This window comes from Triticum urartu, chromosome 6A (assembly GCF_056163025.1).
Source record: "Triticum urartu cultivar PI428250 chromosome 6A, HENAU_Tu73, whole genome shotgun sequence".
Classification (NCBI taxonomy): Eukaryota; Viridiplantae; Streptophyta; class Magnoliopsida; order Poales; family Poaceae; genus Triticum; species Triticum urartu.
The window spans coordinates 24,081,850-24,099,574 of NC_141878.1; the positions used below are offsets into that span (position 1 = coordinate 24,081,850).

General features: G+C 41.7%; 1 protein-coding gene across 1 annotated transcript; it reads right to left on the reverse strand.

Annotated features, from left to right (window-relative positions):
• Positions 1 to 8,957: 8,957 nt before the first annotated feature.
• LOC125517174 (transcription termination factor MTERF8, chloroplastic-like) lies at positions 8,958 to 9,983 on the reverse strand. Its single transcript, XM_087529575.1, has one exon. It carries the CDS (start codon positions 9,981 to 9,983, stop codon positions 9,033 to 9,035), a length of 951 nt encoding a protein of 316 aa, XP_087385701.1. The 3' UTR covers positions 8,958 to 9,032.
• Positions 9,984 to 17,725: the final 7,742 nt, after the last annotated feature.

Sequence of the window (17,725 nt, forward strand, 5' to 3'; positions counted from 1 at the left end):
GATGATGCTACCGACGCAGGGCTTCGCCTAAGCACCGCTACGATATTATCAAGGTGGAATATGGTGGAGCGGGGTACCGCACACGGCTAAGAGATCAAGAGATCAATTGTTGTGTCTAGAGGTGCCCCCCTGCCCCCGTATATAAAGGAGCAAGGGGGGAGAGGCGGCCGGCCACGGGAGGGCGCACCAGGGAGAAGTCCTACTCCCACCGGGAGTAGGACTCCCTCCTTTCCTAGTTGGAGAAGGAGAAGGGGGAAGGAGGAGGTGGAGAGAAGGAAGGAGAGGGGGCGGCCACCCCCTTCCCACGTCAATTCGGACTGGGGCAAGGGAGCCGCGCGCCACCTCCTGGCTGCCCTCTCTCTTCTCCACTAAGGCCCAATAGGCCCATTACTTCCCCGGGGGGGTTTCGGTAACCCCCAGTACTCCGGTAAAATCCCGATTTCACCCGGAACACTTCCGATATCCAAAATATAGGCTTCCAATATATCAATCTTTATGTCTCGACCATTTCGAGACTCCTCGTCATGTCTGTGATCATATCCGAGACTCCGAACTACCTTCAGTACATCAAAACACAAAACTCATAATATCGATCGTCATCTAACTTTAAGCGTGCGGACCCTACGGGTTCAAGAACTATGTAGACATGACCGAGACACGTCTTGGGCCGATAACCAATAGCGGAACATGGATGCTCATATTGGCTCCTACATATTCTATGAAGATCTTTATCGGTCAAACCGCATAACAACATAAGTTTGTTCCCTTTGTCATCGGTATGTTACTTGCCCGAGATTCGATCATCGGTATCTCAATACCTAGTTCAATCTCGTTACCGGCAAGTCTCTTTACTCATTTTGTAATACATCATATCGCAACTAACTCATTAGTCACAATGCTTGCAAGGCTTATAGTGATGTGCATTACCGAGAGGGCCCAGAGATACCTCTCTGACAATCGGAGTGACAAATTGATACGTCTCCAACGTATCTATAATTTTTGATTACTCCATGCTATATTATCTACTGTTTTAGGCAATATTGGGCTTTATTTTCCACTTTTATATTATTTTTGGGACTAACCTATTAACCGGAGGCCCAGCCCAGATTTGCTGTTTTGTGCCTATTTCAGTATTTCGAGGAAAAGGAATATCAGACGGAGTCAAAATGGAACGAAATCAACTGGAGAAGTTATTTTTGGAAGGAAACCCACCTGATGGACTTGGACCCCATGTCAGAAGATACGAGAGGTGCTCACGAGGGTGGGGGGAGCGCCCTCCCCCCTGGGCGCGCCCCCCTGCCTCGTGGGGCCCCCGTAGCTCCACCGACGTTCTCCTTTCACCCATATATACCGTCGTACCCTAAAACTTCCAGAACAGAAGATAGATCGGGAGTTCCGCCGCCGCAAGCCTCCAGAACCACCAAAAACCAATCGGGACCCCTTTCCGGTACCCTTCCGGAGGGGGGATCCATCTCCGGTGGCCATCTTCATCATCCCGGCACTATCCATGACGAGGAGGGAGTAGTTCACCCTCGGGGCTGAGGGTATGTACCAGTAGCTATGTGTTTGATCTCTCTCTCTCTCTCTCTCGTGTTCTTTCTCGTGTTCCCTCTATGGCACGATCTTGATGTATCCCAAGCTTTGCTATTGTAGTTGGATCTTATGATGTTTCTCCCCCTCTACTTTCTTGTGATGAATTGAGTTTCCCCTTTGAAGTTATCTTATCGGATTGAGTCTTTTATGAACACTTGATGTATGTCTTGGTGATCAACTTGCGGGTTTCGTGACATTGGGAACCTATGCATAGGGGTTGGCACACGTTCTTGATTCTCCGGTAGAAACTTTGGGGCATTCTTTGAAGTACTTTTATGTTGGTTGGATAAATCTGAGATTGTGTGATGCATATCGTATAATCATGCCCATGGATACTTGAGGTGACAATGGAGTATCTAGGTGACATTAGGGTTTTGGTTGATTTGTATCTTAAGGTGTTATTCTAGTACGAACTCTTTTATAGATTGATCCGAAAGAATAGCTTTGTGGTGGTTTCGTACCCGACCATAATCTCTACGTTTGTTCTCCGCTATTAGTGGCTTTGGAGTGACTCTTTGTTGCATGTTGAGGGATTGTTATATGATCTATCTATGTTATTATTGTTGAGAGAACTTACACTAGTGAACGTATGAACCCTAGGCCTTGTTTCCTATCATTGCAATACCGTTTACGCTCACTTTTACCACTTGTTACCTTGCTGTTTTTATATTTTCAGTTTACAAAAACCCATATCTACTATCCATATTGCACTTGTATCACCATCTCTTCGCCGAACTAGTGCACCTATACAATTTACCGTTGTATTGGGTGTGTTGGGGACACAAGAGACTTTTCGTTATTTGGTTGCAGGGTTGTTTGAGGGAGACCATCTTCCTCCTACGCCTCTCGTGGATTGATAAACCTTAGGTCATCCACTTGAGGGAAATTTGCTACTGTCCTACAAACCTGTGCACTTGCAGGCCCAACAACGTCTACAAGAAGAAGGTTGTGTAGTAGACATCACAAATCCTAATCTCGAAATACGCCAACCCAACAAGTACCTTCGGAGACACCTGTAGAGTACCTTTATAATCACTCAGTTACGTTGTGACATTTGGTAGCACACAAAGTGTTCCTCCGGTAAACGGGAGTTGCATAATCTCATAGTCATAGGAACATGTATAAGTCATGAAGAAAGCAATAGCAACATACTAAACGATCAAGTGCTAAGCTAACGGAATGAGTCAAGTCAATCACATCATTCTCCTAATGATGTGATCCCGTTAATCAAATGACAACTCATGTCCATGGCTAGGAAACTTAACCATCTTTGATTAACGAGCTAGTCAAGTAGAGGCATACTAGTGACACTACGTTTGTCTATGTATTCACACATGTATTATGTTTCCGGTTAATACAATTCTAGCATGAATAATAAACATTTATCATGATATGAGGAAATAAATAATAACTTTATTATTGTCTCTAGCTAGGGCATATTTCCTTCAGTCTCCCACTTGCACTAGAGTCAATAAGCTAGATTACACAGTAATGATTCTAACACCCATGGGGTTTTGGTGCTGATCATGTTTTGCTCGTGGAAGAGGCTTAGTCAACGGGTCTGCAACATTCAGATCCGTATGTATCTTGCAAATCTCTATGTCTCCCAGCTGGACTTGGTCCCGGATGGAATTGAAGCGTCTCTTGATGTGCTTGGTCCTCTTGTGAAATCTGGATTCCTTTGCCAAGGCAATTGCACTAGTATTGTCACAAAAGATTTTCATTGGACCCGATGCACTAGGTATGACACCTAGATCAGATATGAAATCCTTCATCCAGACTCCTTCATTTGCTGCTTCTGAAGCAGCTATGTACTCCGCTTCACACGTAGATCCCGCCACGACGCTTTGTTAAGAACTGCACCAACTGACAGCTCCACCGTTCAATGTAAACACGTATCCGGTTTGTGATTTAGAATCGTTCGGATCAGTGTCAAAGCTTGCATCGACGTAACCATTTATGACTAGCTCTTTGTCACCTCCATAAACGAGAAACATATCCTTAGTCCTTTTCAGGTATTTCAGGATGTTCTTGACCGCTGTCCAGTGATCCACTCCTGGATTACTTTGGTACCTCCCTGCTAGGCTTATAGCAAGACACACATCAGGTCTGGTACACAGCATTGCATACATGATAGAGCCTATGGCTGAAGCATAGGGAACATCTTTCATTTTCTCTCTATCTTCTGCAGTGGTCGGGCATTGAGTCTGACTCAACTTCACACCTTGTAACACAAGCAAGAACCCTTTCTTTGCTTGATCCATTTTGAACTTCTTCAAAACTTTGTCAAGGTATGTGCTTTGTGGAAGTCCTATCAAGCGTCTTGATCTATCTCTATAGATCTTGATGCCTAATATGTAAGCAGCTTCACCGAGGTTTTTCATTAAAAAACTCTTATTCAAGTATCCTTTTATGCTATCCAGAAATTTTATATCATTTCCAATCAGTAATATATCATCCACATATAATATCAGAAATGCTACAGAGCTCCTACTCACTTTCTTGTAAATACAGGCTTCTCCAAAAGTCTGTATAAAACCATATGCTTTGATTACACTATCAAAACGTTTATTCCAATTCTGAGAGGCTTGCACCAGTCCATAAATAGATCGCTGGAGCTTGCACACTTTGTTAGCTCCCTTTGGATCAACAAAACCTTCTGGTTGCATCATATACAACTCTTCTTCCAGAAATCCATTCAGGAATGCAGTTTTGACATCCATTTGCCAAATTTCATAATCATAAAATGCAGCAATTAATTGCTAACATGATTCGGACAGACTTAAGCATCACTGCGGGTGAGAAAGTCTCATCGTAGTCAATCCCTTGAACTTGTCGAAAACCTTTCGCAACAAGTCGAGCTTTATAGACAGTAACATTACCGTCAGCGTCAGTCTTCTTCTTGAAGATCCATTTATTCTCAATGGCTTGCCGATCATCGGGCAAGTCAACCAAAGTCCACACTTTGTTCTCATACTTGGATCCCATCTCAGATTTCATGGCCTCAAGCCATTTTGCGGAATCTGGGCTCACCATCGCTTCTTCATAATTCATAGGTTCACCTTGGTCAAGTAACATGACCTCCAGAACAGGATTACCGTACCACTCTGGTGCGGATCTTACTCTGGTTGACCTACGAGGTTCAGTAGTAACTTGATCTGAAGTTTCATGATCGATATCATTAGCTTCCTCACTAATTGGTGTAGGTGTCACAGGAACCGGTTTCTGTGATGAACTACTTTCCAATAAGGGAGCAGGTACAGTTACCTCATCAAGTTCTACTTTCCTCCCGTTCACTTCTTTTGAGAGAAACTCCTTTTCTAGAAAGGATCCATTCTTGGCAACGAATGTCTTGCCTTCGGATCTGTGATAGAAGGTGTACCCAACAGTTTCCTTTGGGTATCCTATGAAGACACATTTCTCCGATTTGGGTTCGAGCTTATCAGGTTGAAGCTTTTTCACGTAAGCATCGCAACCCCAAACTTCAAGAAACGACAACTTTGGTTTCTTGCCAAACCACAGTTCATAAGGCGTCGTCTCAACCGATTTTGATGGTGCCCTATTTAATGTGAATGCAGCCGTCTCTAAAGCATAACCCCAAAACGATAGCGGCAAATCAGTAAAAGACATCATAGATCGCACCATATCTAGTAAAGTACGATTACGACGTTCGGACACACCATTACGCTGTGGTGTTCCGGGTGGCGTGAGTTGCGAAACTATTCCGCATAGTGATTCAACGAGCTAGTCAAGTAGAGGCATACTGGTGACACTCTGTTTGTCTATATATTCACACATGTATCAAGTTTCCGGTTAATACAATTCTTGCATGAATAATAAACATTTATCATGATATAAAAAAATATGAAATAACAACTTTATCATTGTCTCTAGGGCATATTTTCTTCAGTTGTCCGGGTGGCATGGTTTGCTGCTGTCCTCTAGAGGGAAATGGGCCCTGGTGGACACCGTCCTCACGTCGCTCTCCACACCTACGCCATGGGGTCGCTCCAGCTCGCGGAGGGCACACACTCCAGCTTTGAGAAGAAATGTCGCGCTTTCTACTGGGCCAATGATTCTTCTGTCAACGGTGCGTAGTGCAAAATTACTTGGGCTCGGGTCTGCAGGCCAAAGGCGCGTGGGGGCCTGGGCGTTTGGGATATGCGGCTGCAGAACACGTGCCTACTCATGAAGCTCCTGGACAAAATTCATGCCCCGTCTTCTACCGGCTGGTAACGGTGGTTCTCTTCGCAATATGGGTGGTCTGCTAGGCGCGACCTTGGTGATGCTGGCCGGCTAGACACTCCCACTTGGAAGTCTCTCCTGGCTCTCCTCCCTGGATTCCGTGCTTGCACCAAATGTGTGGTTGGAGATGGCGTGATTTATGGTTGGGCCAGGCGAGCTCAGGTTCCCCGCTCTCTTCTCTCACTCACTGCGCCCCAATGCGAGTGTCTCTTGGCTGTTTTGGCGGGCAGCTCCAACCGCGGCTCTCCTCGGTCGCTCGGGCAGAGCTGGTCTCTCTCCGGAATGAGCTACGTGGTGTGACTCTGATCGTGGGCGTCCCTGACCAACGGTGCCTGCGCTTCTCCGGGGCCGGTTACAGTGCCACGGGGGCGTATCGGGCCGCCATGGAGGTTCATGTGGTGGATGTCTTTGCGCCGACAATCTGGCGTAGTTTCGCTCCGGGCAAATGCAAATTTTTCCTTTGGCTCTGTCATCATCAGCGGCTGCCTAGTGCCGACCTGCTCTTCAGAAGGCATATCATTGCCAACCCTGATTGCGTGTTCTTTGGGGATTTGGAGACCACGGAGCATACCAGAGTCTAGTCATGCCTCCTAAAAAAATGTTTAGAGGATGCTTCGTGTTCTTTGAGTAGATGCCTTAGCCATGTAGTAATTCAAATATATGGAATTTCTAGTTGCAAGCTTTCAAGTCGACATACTGCAGCTTCTACGTTACTACAGCTGGGAAAGCATACACCAAAAGAAGAGCAATGCATAGAGCAAACAGTATCAAAGAGCTGCAAAGAAATTTCCAGCCAAAAACTCCGTCGCCACGATTCTTACTACTCCTCACCTGTCAGAACTTAATTTGCCAGTGAAGTCTGACGGTCACCGCTGCAGTGGAACAAAAGGATTCAGACATCGACAGCAGGCTCCCAACTCAACTAATCAAATGCTCAAAATAAGTTGGGATCAGTATCTGAAGGTCAAATATTCTCTACTTCTCAAACTGGGTTACAGATGGCAATTAGTATCTGCAGGTAACAATCTCGATTTCAGTTTGAAATTGGCCTTTAAAAGATATAAACAACAGCTGACATCATAAACACTCAGGACAGTGTGTCTGTCATCTTTCTAAAAAATATCTACAGCAGTCATTGTTGTAAAATAAAATAAAATCAGGACATTGCATCTTAAGCATTACTACTACATTTTAGTAGGCAGTACACTAAGCATAGACTAATACTACCTCACAACATTACCCCAGCCCTTGCATCTTATCAGCAAGTGTCTTGGTGAAGCACTAAAATCAAACATAACAATTGCAAGGTAGCTAGGCAGGCCATGGAAAATTGAGAGATATTTTTTCTTGGTGGTTGCTACGATTTCCATCCTTCCCAGTCCTCCTTCCTCCTTTGGTCTGATCGCCTAGGCTCTGCTTTTGCTAACACCTGCAATTGCTCATTAAATCAACATAACAATTGCGACGTAGCTAGTTTGCAGTGACAGAACTAGCATGTAATGGGCATGACAAAATTGTCAACGACAGCCATTGTCCTCAAAATTTAGGACAGTGCATCTTAGGCATTGCATTTTAGCAGGCAGTACAGTAAGCATAGCCTACTACCTCAAGTAAGCTTATCCTTTGCATCCCATCAGCAAACTTTTTTTGGTGGCGCACTGAAGACCAAACATGTACCAGCATCCTCCTACTACATCAATTTCAAGGTATTCGGGTCATGAAAAATGGAGACATATTTTCTCCTGGTGGTTGCTATGATCTTCTCCCCTGGTTTCAACCTCTTTCTCCTTTGATTTGATCGCTTAGGTCCCTGCTTTTGCCAAGACTGACAACTGCTCATTAAATTTGGCTTGCAATTTTTATTTCATGTAGCGTATTATGGTCAGATTCTGTAGTCAACTAGTCATAGTCTTTGCAAAATACATTAGGTAAAGCAGAACCGTAACTATAAGGAGCATGCTGACAACACCAAATCATAGGTATCCTGCTTTGTGACCAGTGTAGAGAAATAACTGAATTTATATGTCAGATACTGGATGCGGATACTCTTTTCCTTTGCAAGATGTCGATACTTGTTAAATTATTGTAGCTGCAAGTTAGAAGTTATATAACAGTAAACTGTTGTGGCACAACACGATGCAGGTTTCTGAAAGGGCTCACCTCATAGAAAAGTAAACCCGAAAAGAATGTGCAACCAAAACACAAAAGGTGAAAACTCATGGCACAACACGATGCTAAGTTTTAAGTCATATATTTGGACTGTTATAAATAACCCCAATAGGCATCAACAGCTGTAGTCAACTTGCAAAAGGAAAACAATCATGCAGGCCTAAGTATATAAATTCAGTTTTGTGTTTCTGTGAACAATGCTTGTAAACCTGAGAAAGCACAACTCACCAGCCTCAATCACATTTACATTTTTTCCTGACGCCTGAATGGAAACATCCACACAACTAATTGCTGCAATTTTCTCTTCTTTGTCAGATCTAAATGGCTGTCATATTTCGTGTCTCTGAACAGGGAAAATGTTTGTATATAATGGCATGGTGACAGTAGCAGGGATTGTTACCCCTATTGCTCATTAAACACAACCAAGAAACATAATTACATCACAAAACACAACAACTTGCCACTCTTTATGTTAGAATGGAAAACCGGCAGAAGGTCGCAGTATCATATAATGGGTGGACAACAGGTAGAAGGTCTCAGTATCTCTAAGTCTAACCTAAATATTAAACAAAGTTGGTACTAATCGATATACAGTGGAAGCTAAAAGACATGGAAATGAACATGAACATGCATGATAAATAAATTTTGGCAGATCAAACTGATGCATTTTAGTGGAAAACGACACAACGCTACTCTTTTGGTGAATGCTTGGTTCATCATAAAATTGGTCCAACCCACATATCAAATTTCCAAGATCTTTAATGGAACTCAGAAAGACAAAATATCCATGAACTTCTCATTTAGAGAGATATTCTCTAAGGAATGACAACCTGAACAAACAGGGGTTGAGGAATTAAATTATCAGTTTCATAGGGAGTAAGCATTTAGCAACAGGCATGCCACAGAAAACAACCAACATCATCTTAGGAAAAGAACACCGAAACAGGAAGTACTAACAGCTTACACGCAGGGTGATAACTTTGTTGCACAATACACTGTAACCAACTTGCATACCCCTTTTTTGTTCATATGAATCTGAAATTAGTAGGCACTTCCCCTTTGCAAGCTGCTGCATAATCTTCAGCGAGGTGTGGTGCGGCTTCCTTGTGAGGGCATATGAGCTTCTCCACAAATACCTTATCAGTCATCTTGATCGCGCTATATAAGCTCAAGTCACAAGCTAGCAGTCCATTTTGCTTAAGAAACTTGATAACATAGTACCGAGGTCTGAGTCGGCCCACCATGCTATATGAAAGTATTTCCGATCGATGAGCAATGTACACGGGTTCCAGCCCCACCTTAGAGCACAGGAACTCGGACCTGTGCTTCAGCGATTCCTTTGACTTCCTCAGCACACCCGGATACTTGCGCACAGCAATGCAAGCTTCGGCATCATACCACCTGAACGTATTCTTCAAATAGTCCACTTTGGCGGCGATCTTGTCCTCATTGAGAAACGCGACAGCCTGCAGCGCGTGCCTGAGCATCCTAGAGCCACGGGGTACACCTAATCTTTCGGCACATGCCACCATCGCTCGGATGCGCTCCGGGTTGGTGATGAGTATCCTAGGCACAGGGATACACAGCTTGGCAATATCACAATCACCTAGCCCGCACTCCCTCAGGAACACAACATTGGGCCTGACCACCTTGTCGAGGTCCGACGAGAGAAGGTAGGACGAGCGCTGGAGCATCCGGAGTAGGTTGTCCAATGAGCCGAAGAGGGGCAGATAGTACTGCATCTTGGAGACGATGGATCTGCAGCGGAAGCGGTTGTGAACAAGGGAGACGAGGCCGCCAATCTCGGAACGCGACAGGCCGAGGCCGGTGAGGCCGTCGACGACGGGGACCAAGGTTCTCTCCACTTTGGCGCAGAGGAAGAGCGGGTCTTTGGCGACGACGGCGGCGGCATCGGCGCCGGAGAGGCCGAGGCCGGCGAGGAAGGCGAGGACGGCGTTTACTGGACAGGGGTTCATTTTTCTCATCCATTCTTCTTTCCTTGTTCTAAAAAAAATCCATTTCCTTCCCTTTCCATTGTTTTATTTTTATTTACTTTACCTATGTCGCCTCCACATTTTTATTGAATTATTTCCTCTCATATATTTTGTTGCATTTCTTATATTTCCGTTTTGGATTTTTTTTACTACAAACAATGTATCTTTTTTCTTTGCCACTGCTTATAGAAATGGAGGAAAACTTGGCATCTAATGGGAAATTTGTTTTCAAAATTAACATTTTATTAATTTCAGAAAATATGTTTCATGGAATAGTTTGCCATTTATATATAGTATTTTTAATCTAGTGGAATAATCTTTACAACCATAGTGACCATTTTATTTGATATACATAATCAAATTCCATAGACAAGGAATACTAGTCAAATCCACGTGCTTTGCACGTGTGCATTGTTGAGTACAATTTTCACACAAATAAGAAAATTTTCAATACAAACTGAGCACTTTTTACGCGAGTTGTTTTTGCTTTCCAACTTCGTGCCAAGTTACAATGTCTTGATAAAGTTTCACCCTTCTTACATTGCAAAAATATTACAAGATGTTTTGGTTAGTAGCGAGTACTCCCTCCGTCCGGAAATACTTGTCGAAGAAATGGATGAAAATGGGTTTATCTAGAACTAAATTGCGTCTAGATACATCCATTCCTCCGACAAGTATTTTCGGACGGAGGGAGTACTTTACAAACCTGCAGTCAACATTCACAAAGTGACAACTCAGGTCATGGGATCGTATATTGTTCAGGAAATGATCATCTCGATGCATTATCACTTGGAGGTAAATAGAATGCAACCACAGGCTGAGCCAGTTGTAGCCACTCCATCCAGTTCAGAAAGGGCTAACATCATGTTTGCCTCGTGTTAGCGTTTTTTCAGAAACCAAGCCACATGGTGCTGCCTCTGACTTTCGATCAAAGCGCAAATGCCGTCAAGTTTTTTTTAGGGGTACCAATGCCGTCAAGTCCATTCATTAGATCCCATTACCTTTTTTTAGAAAATCAAATCCAATAACCAGTGGCAGAGCAACAAGGTGGGCCGCGCTCCACCCTGTAATTTTGGGCTGGCCTGTATAGCCATGGGCTGGGGGAGGAAGGCCGCACGAACAGGGCACGGGCACACGACCGACGCAGCCACTGCCTCTCTCGATTCCGATCTGCCGCCAGCTGAGCGCCTGCTTAGTCGTCGCGGCGTCGCCTCGTCGGCCACCCGGAAGCCGTAGCAACCCTCCTGCCTGTTCTCTGCTCTGCCCGCCACCTACTTTCTTTGGCTGCCGACCTACAGTGCTTCTGAAAGAGCTTATCATCTCAGAGAGAGAGAGAGAGACCGTGAGAGAGAGACCGTGAGAGAGAGAGAGAGAGGTACTGACCCGGTGAGGCAATGCCAGTGCCGACCCACTGAACGCCGGCCCGAGGATTGCCATGGCACCGGCGCAACACACGACCTTCCATCTGGCACTCGTCTAGTCTCCCTGACCAAGCACGGCGGCGCTTGCGTCCGGCAGCCATGGCCACACGCAGCATACATCAGCACGCACGGGCAAGGCTATACCATGATGGGGCTTTGGAATTGATTTGCTTCACGGATGCACATCCACCCATCCAGGCAAAGGGAGGTTAGGAGGAGGCAATCGATTTGTCCGAGGGGACTGTGCTTTGTGGAGTTTTCCAGAAGGAACGGTTGGTTCTTAGGGTGGCGGGAGCACTGTAGGTGACGAATCCATGTGACATGAGCCGTTTGATCCAATATCATGGACGGCTATAAATGAATTCATTCTTCATGCGGCGGGTAAAACAAGTGAGATGAGGGTAGGTTCAAATATTCAAAAAATTGTGTACTATAGTTGTAGAGATATCTTTTGAAAGACGTAGTATAATTTTTATTTTGCATTAATTATAAATATCGAGAATAATTTTCACTAATAGATACTTTATTCTCGGTATTAGTTTTTTATTTATGTGGGAAAAATAATTAGTTTGTATGAATTTTTGTTTTCTGATGATATATTTATTAGTGTAGTGAAGATTTATTTGATATACATAGGAAATAATAGATAATGCAATAGATTGTTGTTTTGGCTACTAGGAACAATGTGCTTGAGCCGTCACATCATCATTGCTTGTTCTCCTTTGGGTCAGGTGGTCCGAGAATCCAGCGCCCCCACCCTCCCCTTTCACTGCAGGGACAAAGATAAAAAAAAATTGGCGTGTTTGCTAAAGGAAAATCTCATCCTTGCGCCAACATAAATTTCATCCTTGTGTCGTCTTAATTTACTTCTCAAACGGACATAAACATGGTGATTACTACTACCTGCAGCTTATAATTTGAATTAGCCACTCAAACATACAAACAACTCTTCATAAAAACTCAGAACAGTGTAATTATAATTATAAAGAAGAGTACATAGCAAAGACAACCTTGACCAAACCATTACAAAAGAGATGGATAAAACACATACGACTGAGTTGACTCCTTCCGCAACAACGCCTTTAGGAAGGGGTAACACGACCTCGTGCCGCCATCATCATGCCGGGCTAGAGATAGCCAGGACAAGGATTTTCATCCTGATTGCCGAGACCAACCACTGAAGGTCAGTACATTAGCAAGGACAGACGAATTTGTAGTCTTGAAAAAAAACCATGTACTCTTATTAAGTAAGCAGAAGGAACTCAAGACACTTAAGTGCAATAAAATACAACTAGAGCAGAGCTAACTGTACGAAGGAACATGCTGATAACACCAGCTCGATCACAGGTCTCCTCTTTTGTGAAGAACGGTATGGAGAAACAACTGAATTTGTATGTCCGATACTCCCTTCTCTTTTTCAAGATGTTTTTTTTACTTGTTCTTTTGCAATTTAAAACTATGTAAACATAAACTGCTGTGGCACAGCACAATGCTGGTTTCTGAAGGGCTCGCCTCACAGCAACCAGACAGGGGGACAAGTCTGCAATCAAAGCACAAAAGATGAAAACTCATGGACCCCTCGTTTTCTCCATATCGGTGATAAGACTACATACTGTACAAAGAACTTAATGTCACTACTATTTATCTGATAGTAGTATCTTAAAGCAGACCAAAAGTCTATCTTGCAAATTTAAAATATGGTTTGACAAAAGGCATGTTGCCTACTTCATGATATCGAACTAGATAACTTTTAAGCTATGCCACTAAAGAATAGGGACACCAAACAGAATATAGTCAGCTTCTCATATCCATCCATATATGAAGGTTTGCAACAGGACCCTCAACATGACTCTACAGCAGATACAGATGTCCCTGGATAGTATCTGGCTGCCACAAACCCGAAGAAAAAGGCTGATTATTTATATCCGCTGCCACAAACTCTTCAGCGGCAGGCTTCCTACTGTGATGTGCATTCTACTTTGCCACTGATTTTCCTTTTTTGTAGGGTTTTCCTTTTTTGTAGGGGCAGACCTAACCCTGTTTCACTGAACCATGCAACTAAAAACACCAAACCGGAGTTTACAATCAAAGACAGAAGATTGCATTATGGCACTTGAGCAGAAACCAATACGATTAACCATGAAGGGCTTTGCCACATCATCCGGAAACAATAAAAGGAATGTTCCTCTTGAACTCCAGTAATTACCAATGTATTTTAGGATAATAAGAAAGTGCTTTGTTAACAGATTTAGTTAAGCCCACACAGAGTGTTCTGAAAACATAAGAACTCATGTCATACAGATGCGGGTGTGGTAAAGGAAATTATTGATAAAACAGAGACTGCACCTTCTATTAATTATGTACCTAAGTCCTGATGAAAATTTAAAAGACGGAGCATGAGAAACTAAAATCCAGTTTGCAAATTGCAAATTTAGAATATGGTTTGACAAAAAGCATGTTGCTTATTTCATGAGATCGAACAACTTTGACTTGAGTCAAGGCAGATAGTTTTGAGCTATGGCAAACTGATTTTCTGAATCTACAGTTCATCGACAGTTTTGTTGCCAAAAGATAGATGCAGTTTTGTGAACAGCTGGAATATCACATATGTAAGCACTGATAGTATACTCTGACAAGACCAATTCATGCCATCTTCATTGGCTTAGTTACACGATTAATGACCGATGTTAATGGTTTAGACTAATCTGTTGGTCATGCTTTAGCAGGTTACTTTATCAAATTTGGAATTTAAAAAACCCAGCGAAAGTAAGGCCATCTACAGCCTACAGGACTTGGCAACAAAGATAATCCATCACTAAGAATAAGGTGAAAGAAACCAAAAGGCATAATAAGCATACAAAAAATCATAATGTAATTATTGAAGACTGAACTGCCAATCAATTTTACAACTCACGACCAAAAAACCATAATATCCATCAATTTTACTATTTTACAATCTTTTACTTTCAGATTTATAAACCAAAAAATCCAAAAATATTTACTTTATCTTTACTTAATTTATCTATCTCTATCAGATCTCACCTTTGCAAGTGACCGTGAACAGATTGACAACCCCTTTATCTCGTTGGGCACAAGTGTTTGATTGTTTGTCTAGGTATTGGTGATTTGTGCGTTCTTCTCCTACTGGATTGATACCTTGATTCTCTAACTGAGGGAAATACTTATCTCTACTTTGATACATCACTCTTTCCTCTTCAAGGGAAAAACCAAAGCAAGCTCAATAAGTAGCAACTTTGTATTCAAGTTTTATCTATTTTCTCACATTTATTTAATTATCTAACGAGTTATGCATCTGTCTTCCTATTCTTAGCTTTCATTTTTCATTTTTATTTTTGCTATTCATGATCCATTTTCCATATAATTGTTGTTGTCCAATATGTCCGCTTGCACTTTAAAAAAATTTGAAAGGAATGCAGTACGTGTAGTCCAGACAAAGATTTTTTTTTTGAAACAATCAGAACCGGAATTTGCATTTGTGAGGACTTTAAACCTGGTGGTTAGGTTGTACATCCACTCCCCACAATTAGGTAAGCTAGGTTCACTTCTTATTAACGGAATTTTGGATTTATTTACTATAACTATATTCTACTTTTTTGATCTACTTATAAATGCGGAGATTTTTTTTCGCTAATAGGTCTTTTGTTCCAAATAGTCATATTTATTTTAAAATGGGAAAATAACAGGTTAAATGGAAAAATATCTCTATGAAAGTTTTTATCAAAGGAACTAATTTCTGGAAGTTCAATGAACAGTTTCTTCGATAACACAAACAAATTCTATAGATGGTTTTATTTGACATGCATAAATATACATAAAAAATTCTATGCATGATAATTTTTGTGTACAGTGAAACATATATAAAGAAAGAAGCTTCTATATCCAGGACACTTTTACAAGTCAAAGCAAGTGTTAGAAGTAGGATAGGTGTTTTATTTGACATACATGTGCACTCTATTAACATATATGAATATTATCCATAGAGGAAGGAATATACTAAAAAACCATTTGTTGGACAACATATTTGCTCAATACTTCATTACAATTTCCAATTTTCTATTACAGTATCACCTTTTAATACACATAATGGAGGCTATATTTATCATGTAGAAACTTTTGAAAAAAAGATATAAAAAATAGATGTCCTAAATGGTCCAACACCATGGCCACAACAAAAAGTCAGTGACTATTGACAACACAACCAACAGATCTAGTTTGACCAAGTCTTGTTTGACCGATTCAATCCCCAATGAAGACTCTCTCGCGTGGGTGCTAGTAACCGCACAAGAATACTGTCCGCTTTTCCTTTTTCCCCACAAAAGTAGCGATTGTTTGGCCAGGATGTAACAGTCCGCCCTAGAATATGGGATTGCATGCCAATCCTAATACGCCTAAGATATTGGAGTACGTTGCACAAGAATATGGGAGTACGTTGCATCCACAAGGGTCAACAAATGTATTGGCAAGGTTCACCAGAATGTATAACAAACCTAAATCATGCTTTTGTGGTAAGTGGAGGCCAGTTTATTTTGTAGAAAGCAATAATAGTTTTTCCTTAACGTTTATATAGGTGGATCTACTATGTACATAGGACTTCATGGTAAATCCCAGCAAATCCATAGCATAACAAGACTCTCCCAACACACCCCGGTCGATGTCTTGGACACAGAGGGAAACCCCTCTGTTAGTCTTCTTCTCTAGTTCAACCCAATAAATTTTAGTTAAAAGAGATGGTGATGAGATCTTCCAGATAGTTCCCGCCCAAGATGCTTAATGTTTTCCAAAACCAAGGACACGACTAATCATGGTCAGTTTCTACACTCTGGAGAGATTTGTGTACTTTACCTAGGAGACCTAGTCTAGTCGTTAAGCTACTAAACTCAAGCGTAGATTAGCCAGACATATCTCCGACGGATTCCAGTTGCTACTACAAAATCACCAGTATCTACTGCGCTTAGTCCATCGTAGTGACCTAGTCAATATAGGCTGTGGGGCCCGAAGTTTTTTGATGTTCATATCCAGATTATTTTGCTTCTTAGCCATTTTTCTTCGGCTTTCATAGTTCCCTTTTTTATTTAAAATTTACCTCTATCTGATCCACATTTTTATTTATTTGTCTCGCGTAATATGTTTTATTTTATTAGTTTTATTTATTTCCATTTTGGATCATTTGCTACAATATACTATCTTTTTCTTTGAACTACTTGCAAAAGTGCATAATAGTTTTCCTCTAATAGGTATTTTTTTCAGCGTTAACATTTTATTTGTTTCGTAAAATAGGTTTTATGGAATAATTTGCTCACTCATATGGAATACATTTTTATCTAATGAAATATTGTGGTATTTTATTTAATATACATAAATAGATTTCATGGAGAATGAAATACTTCCTCCGCCCGGGTTTATTAGGCATGAGGACCACTTCTATTGGACCAAGACACATAGTAATTTGCTCACATTAATACTTCCATCCCTCCCCCAATACACCATCTCACATGAAGCGGATGAAAAAGTATGCATGCACCGCATTGATTCTCTAGCCATGGGACTAGCAATAATGGCTCTTGGTGCAACCAATAAAGTTGTTGCATGCACGCAGCCCAAAGCAAGGCCTTATTAAAACATACATGGTTGTGCTGCCCACGGGCCCAATAAACCCGGACAGAGGGAATATATATTAACAAAAAAATTATCTTTGTCTGGTACTACTTTAAAAATGCAGAACTTTCACTAAAGAAACGTTGTTCTCAATAGCAGATTTTTATTAATTTGAGACAAATAAAAGGATTATATTGAATGTTCTTTGTGTGATCAAATAATTATAGAGACCATTTTATTTTGGTATACATGAAAGAAAAATATATTAGACATTTCTATCTAATAGAGAATGTTTTTATTTGACATGCATGATCATTTTTTAGCACTGTGAGATGTATCTCAAGTGAAACAAAATTCTACAAACGGGGCAATTTCACAAGTAAAAAAATTGAAGTAGCATAGACGCATGTTACTTGTCTTAGATTTGTCTAAATACGGATATATCTAGACCCATGCATCCGTATCTAGATAAATCTAAGACACGTAATATGGATCGGAGAAAGTAACATATATGTTTGTTTTTTTATAAAGTGGGTAATTGTGGAATCGAGAAGATATGTCTAGGGGGGGTCAATAGACACTTAACCACGCAACACCTGTGAACAATATGTACACACAAAATAACAAATACTGGCACCCAACGCAAACAAGACGTTGTCAATCCCCTTAGCAGTTAATTGCAAGGAT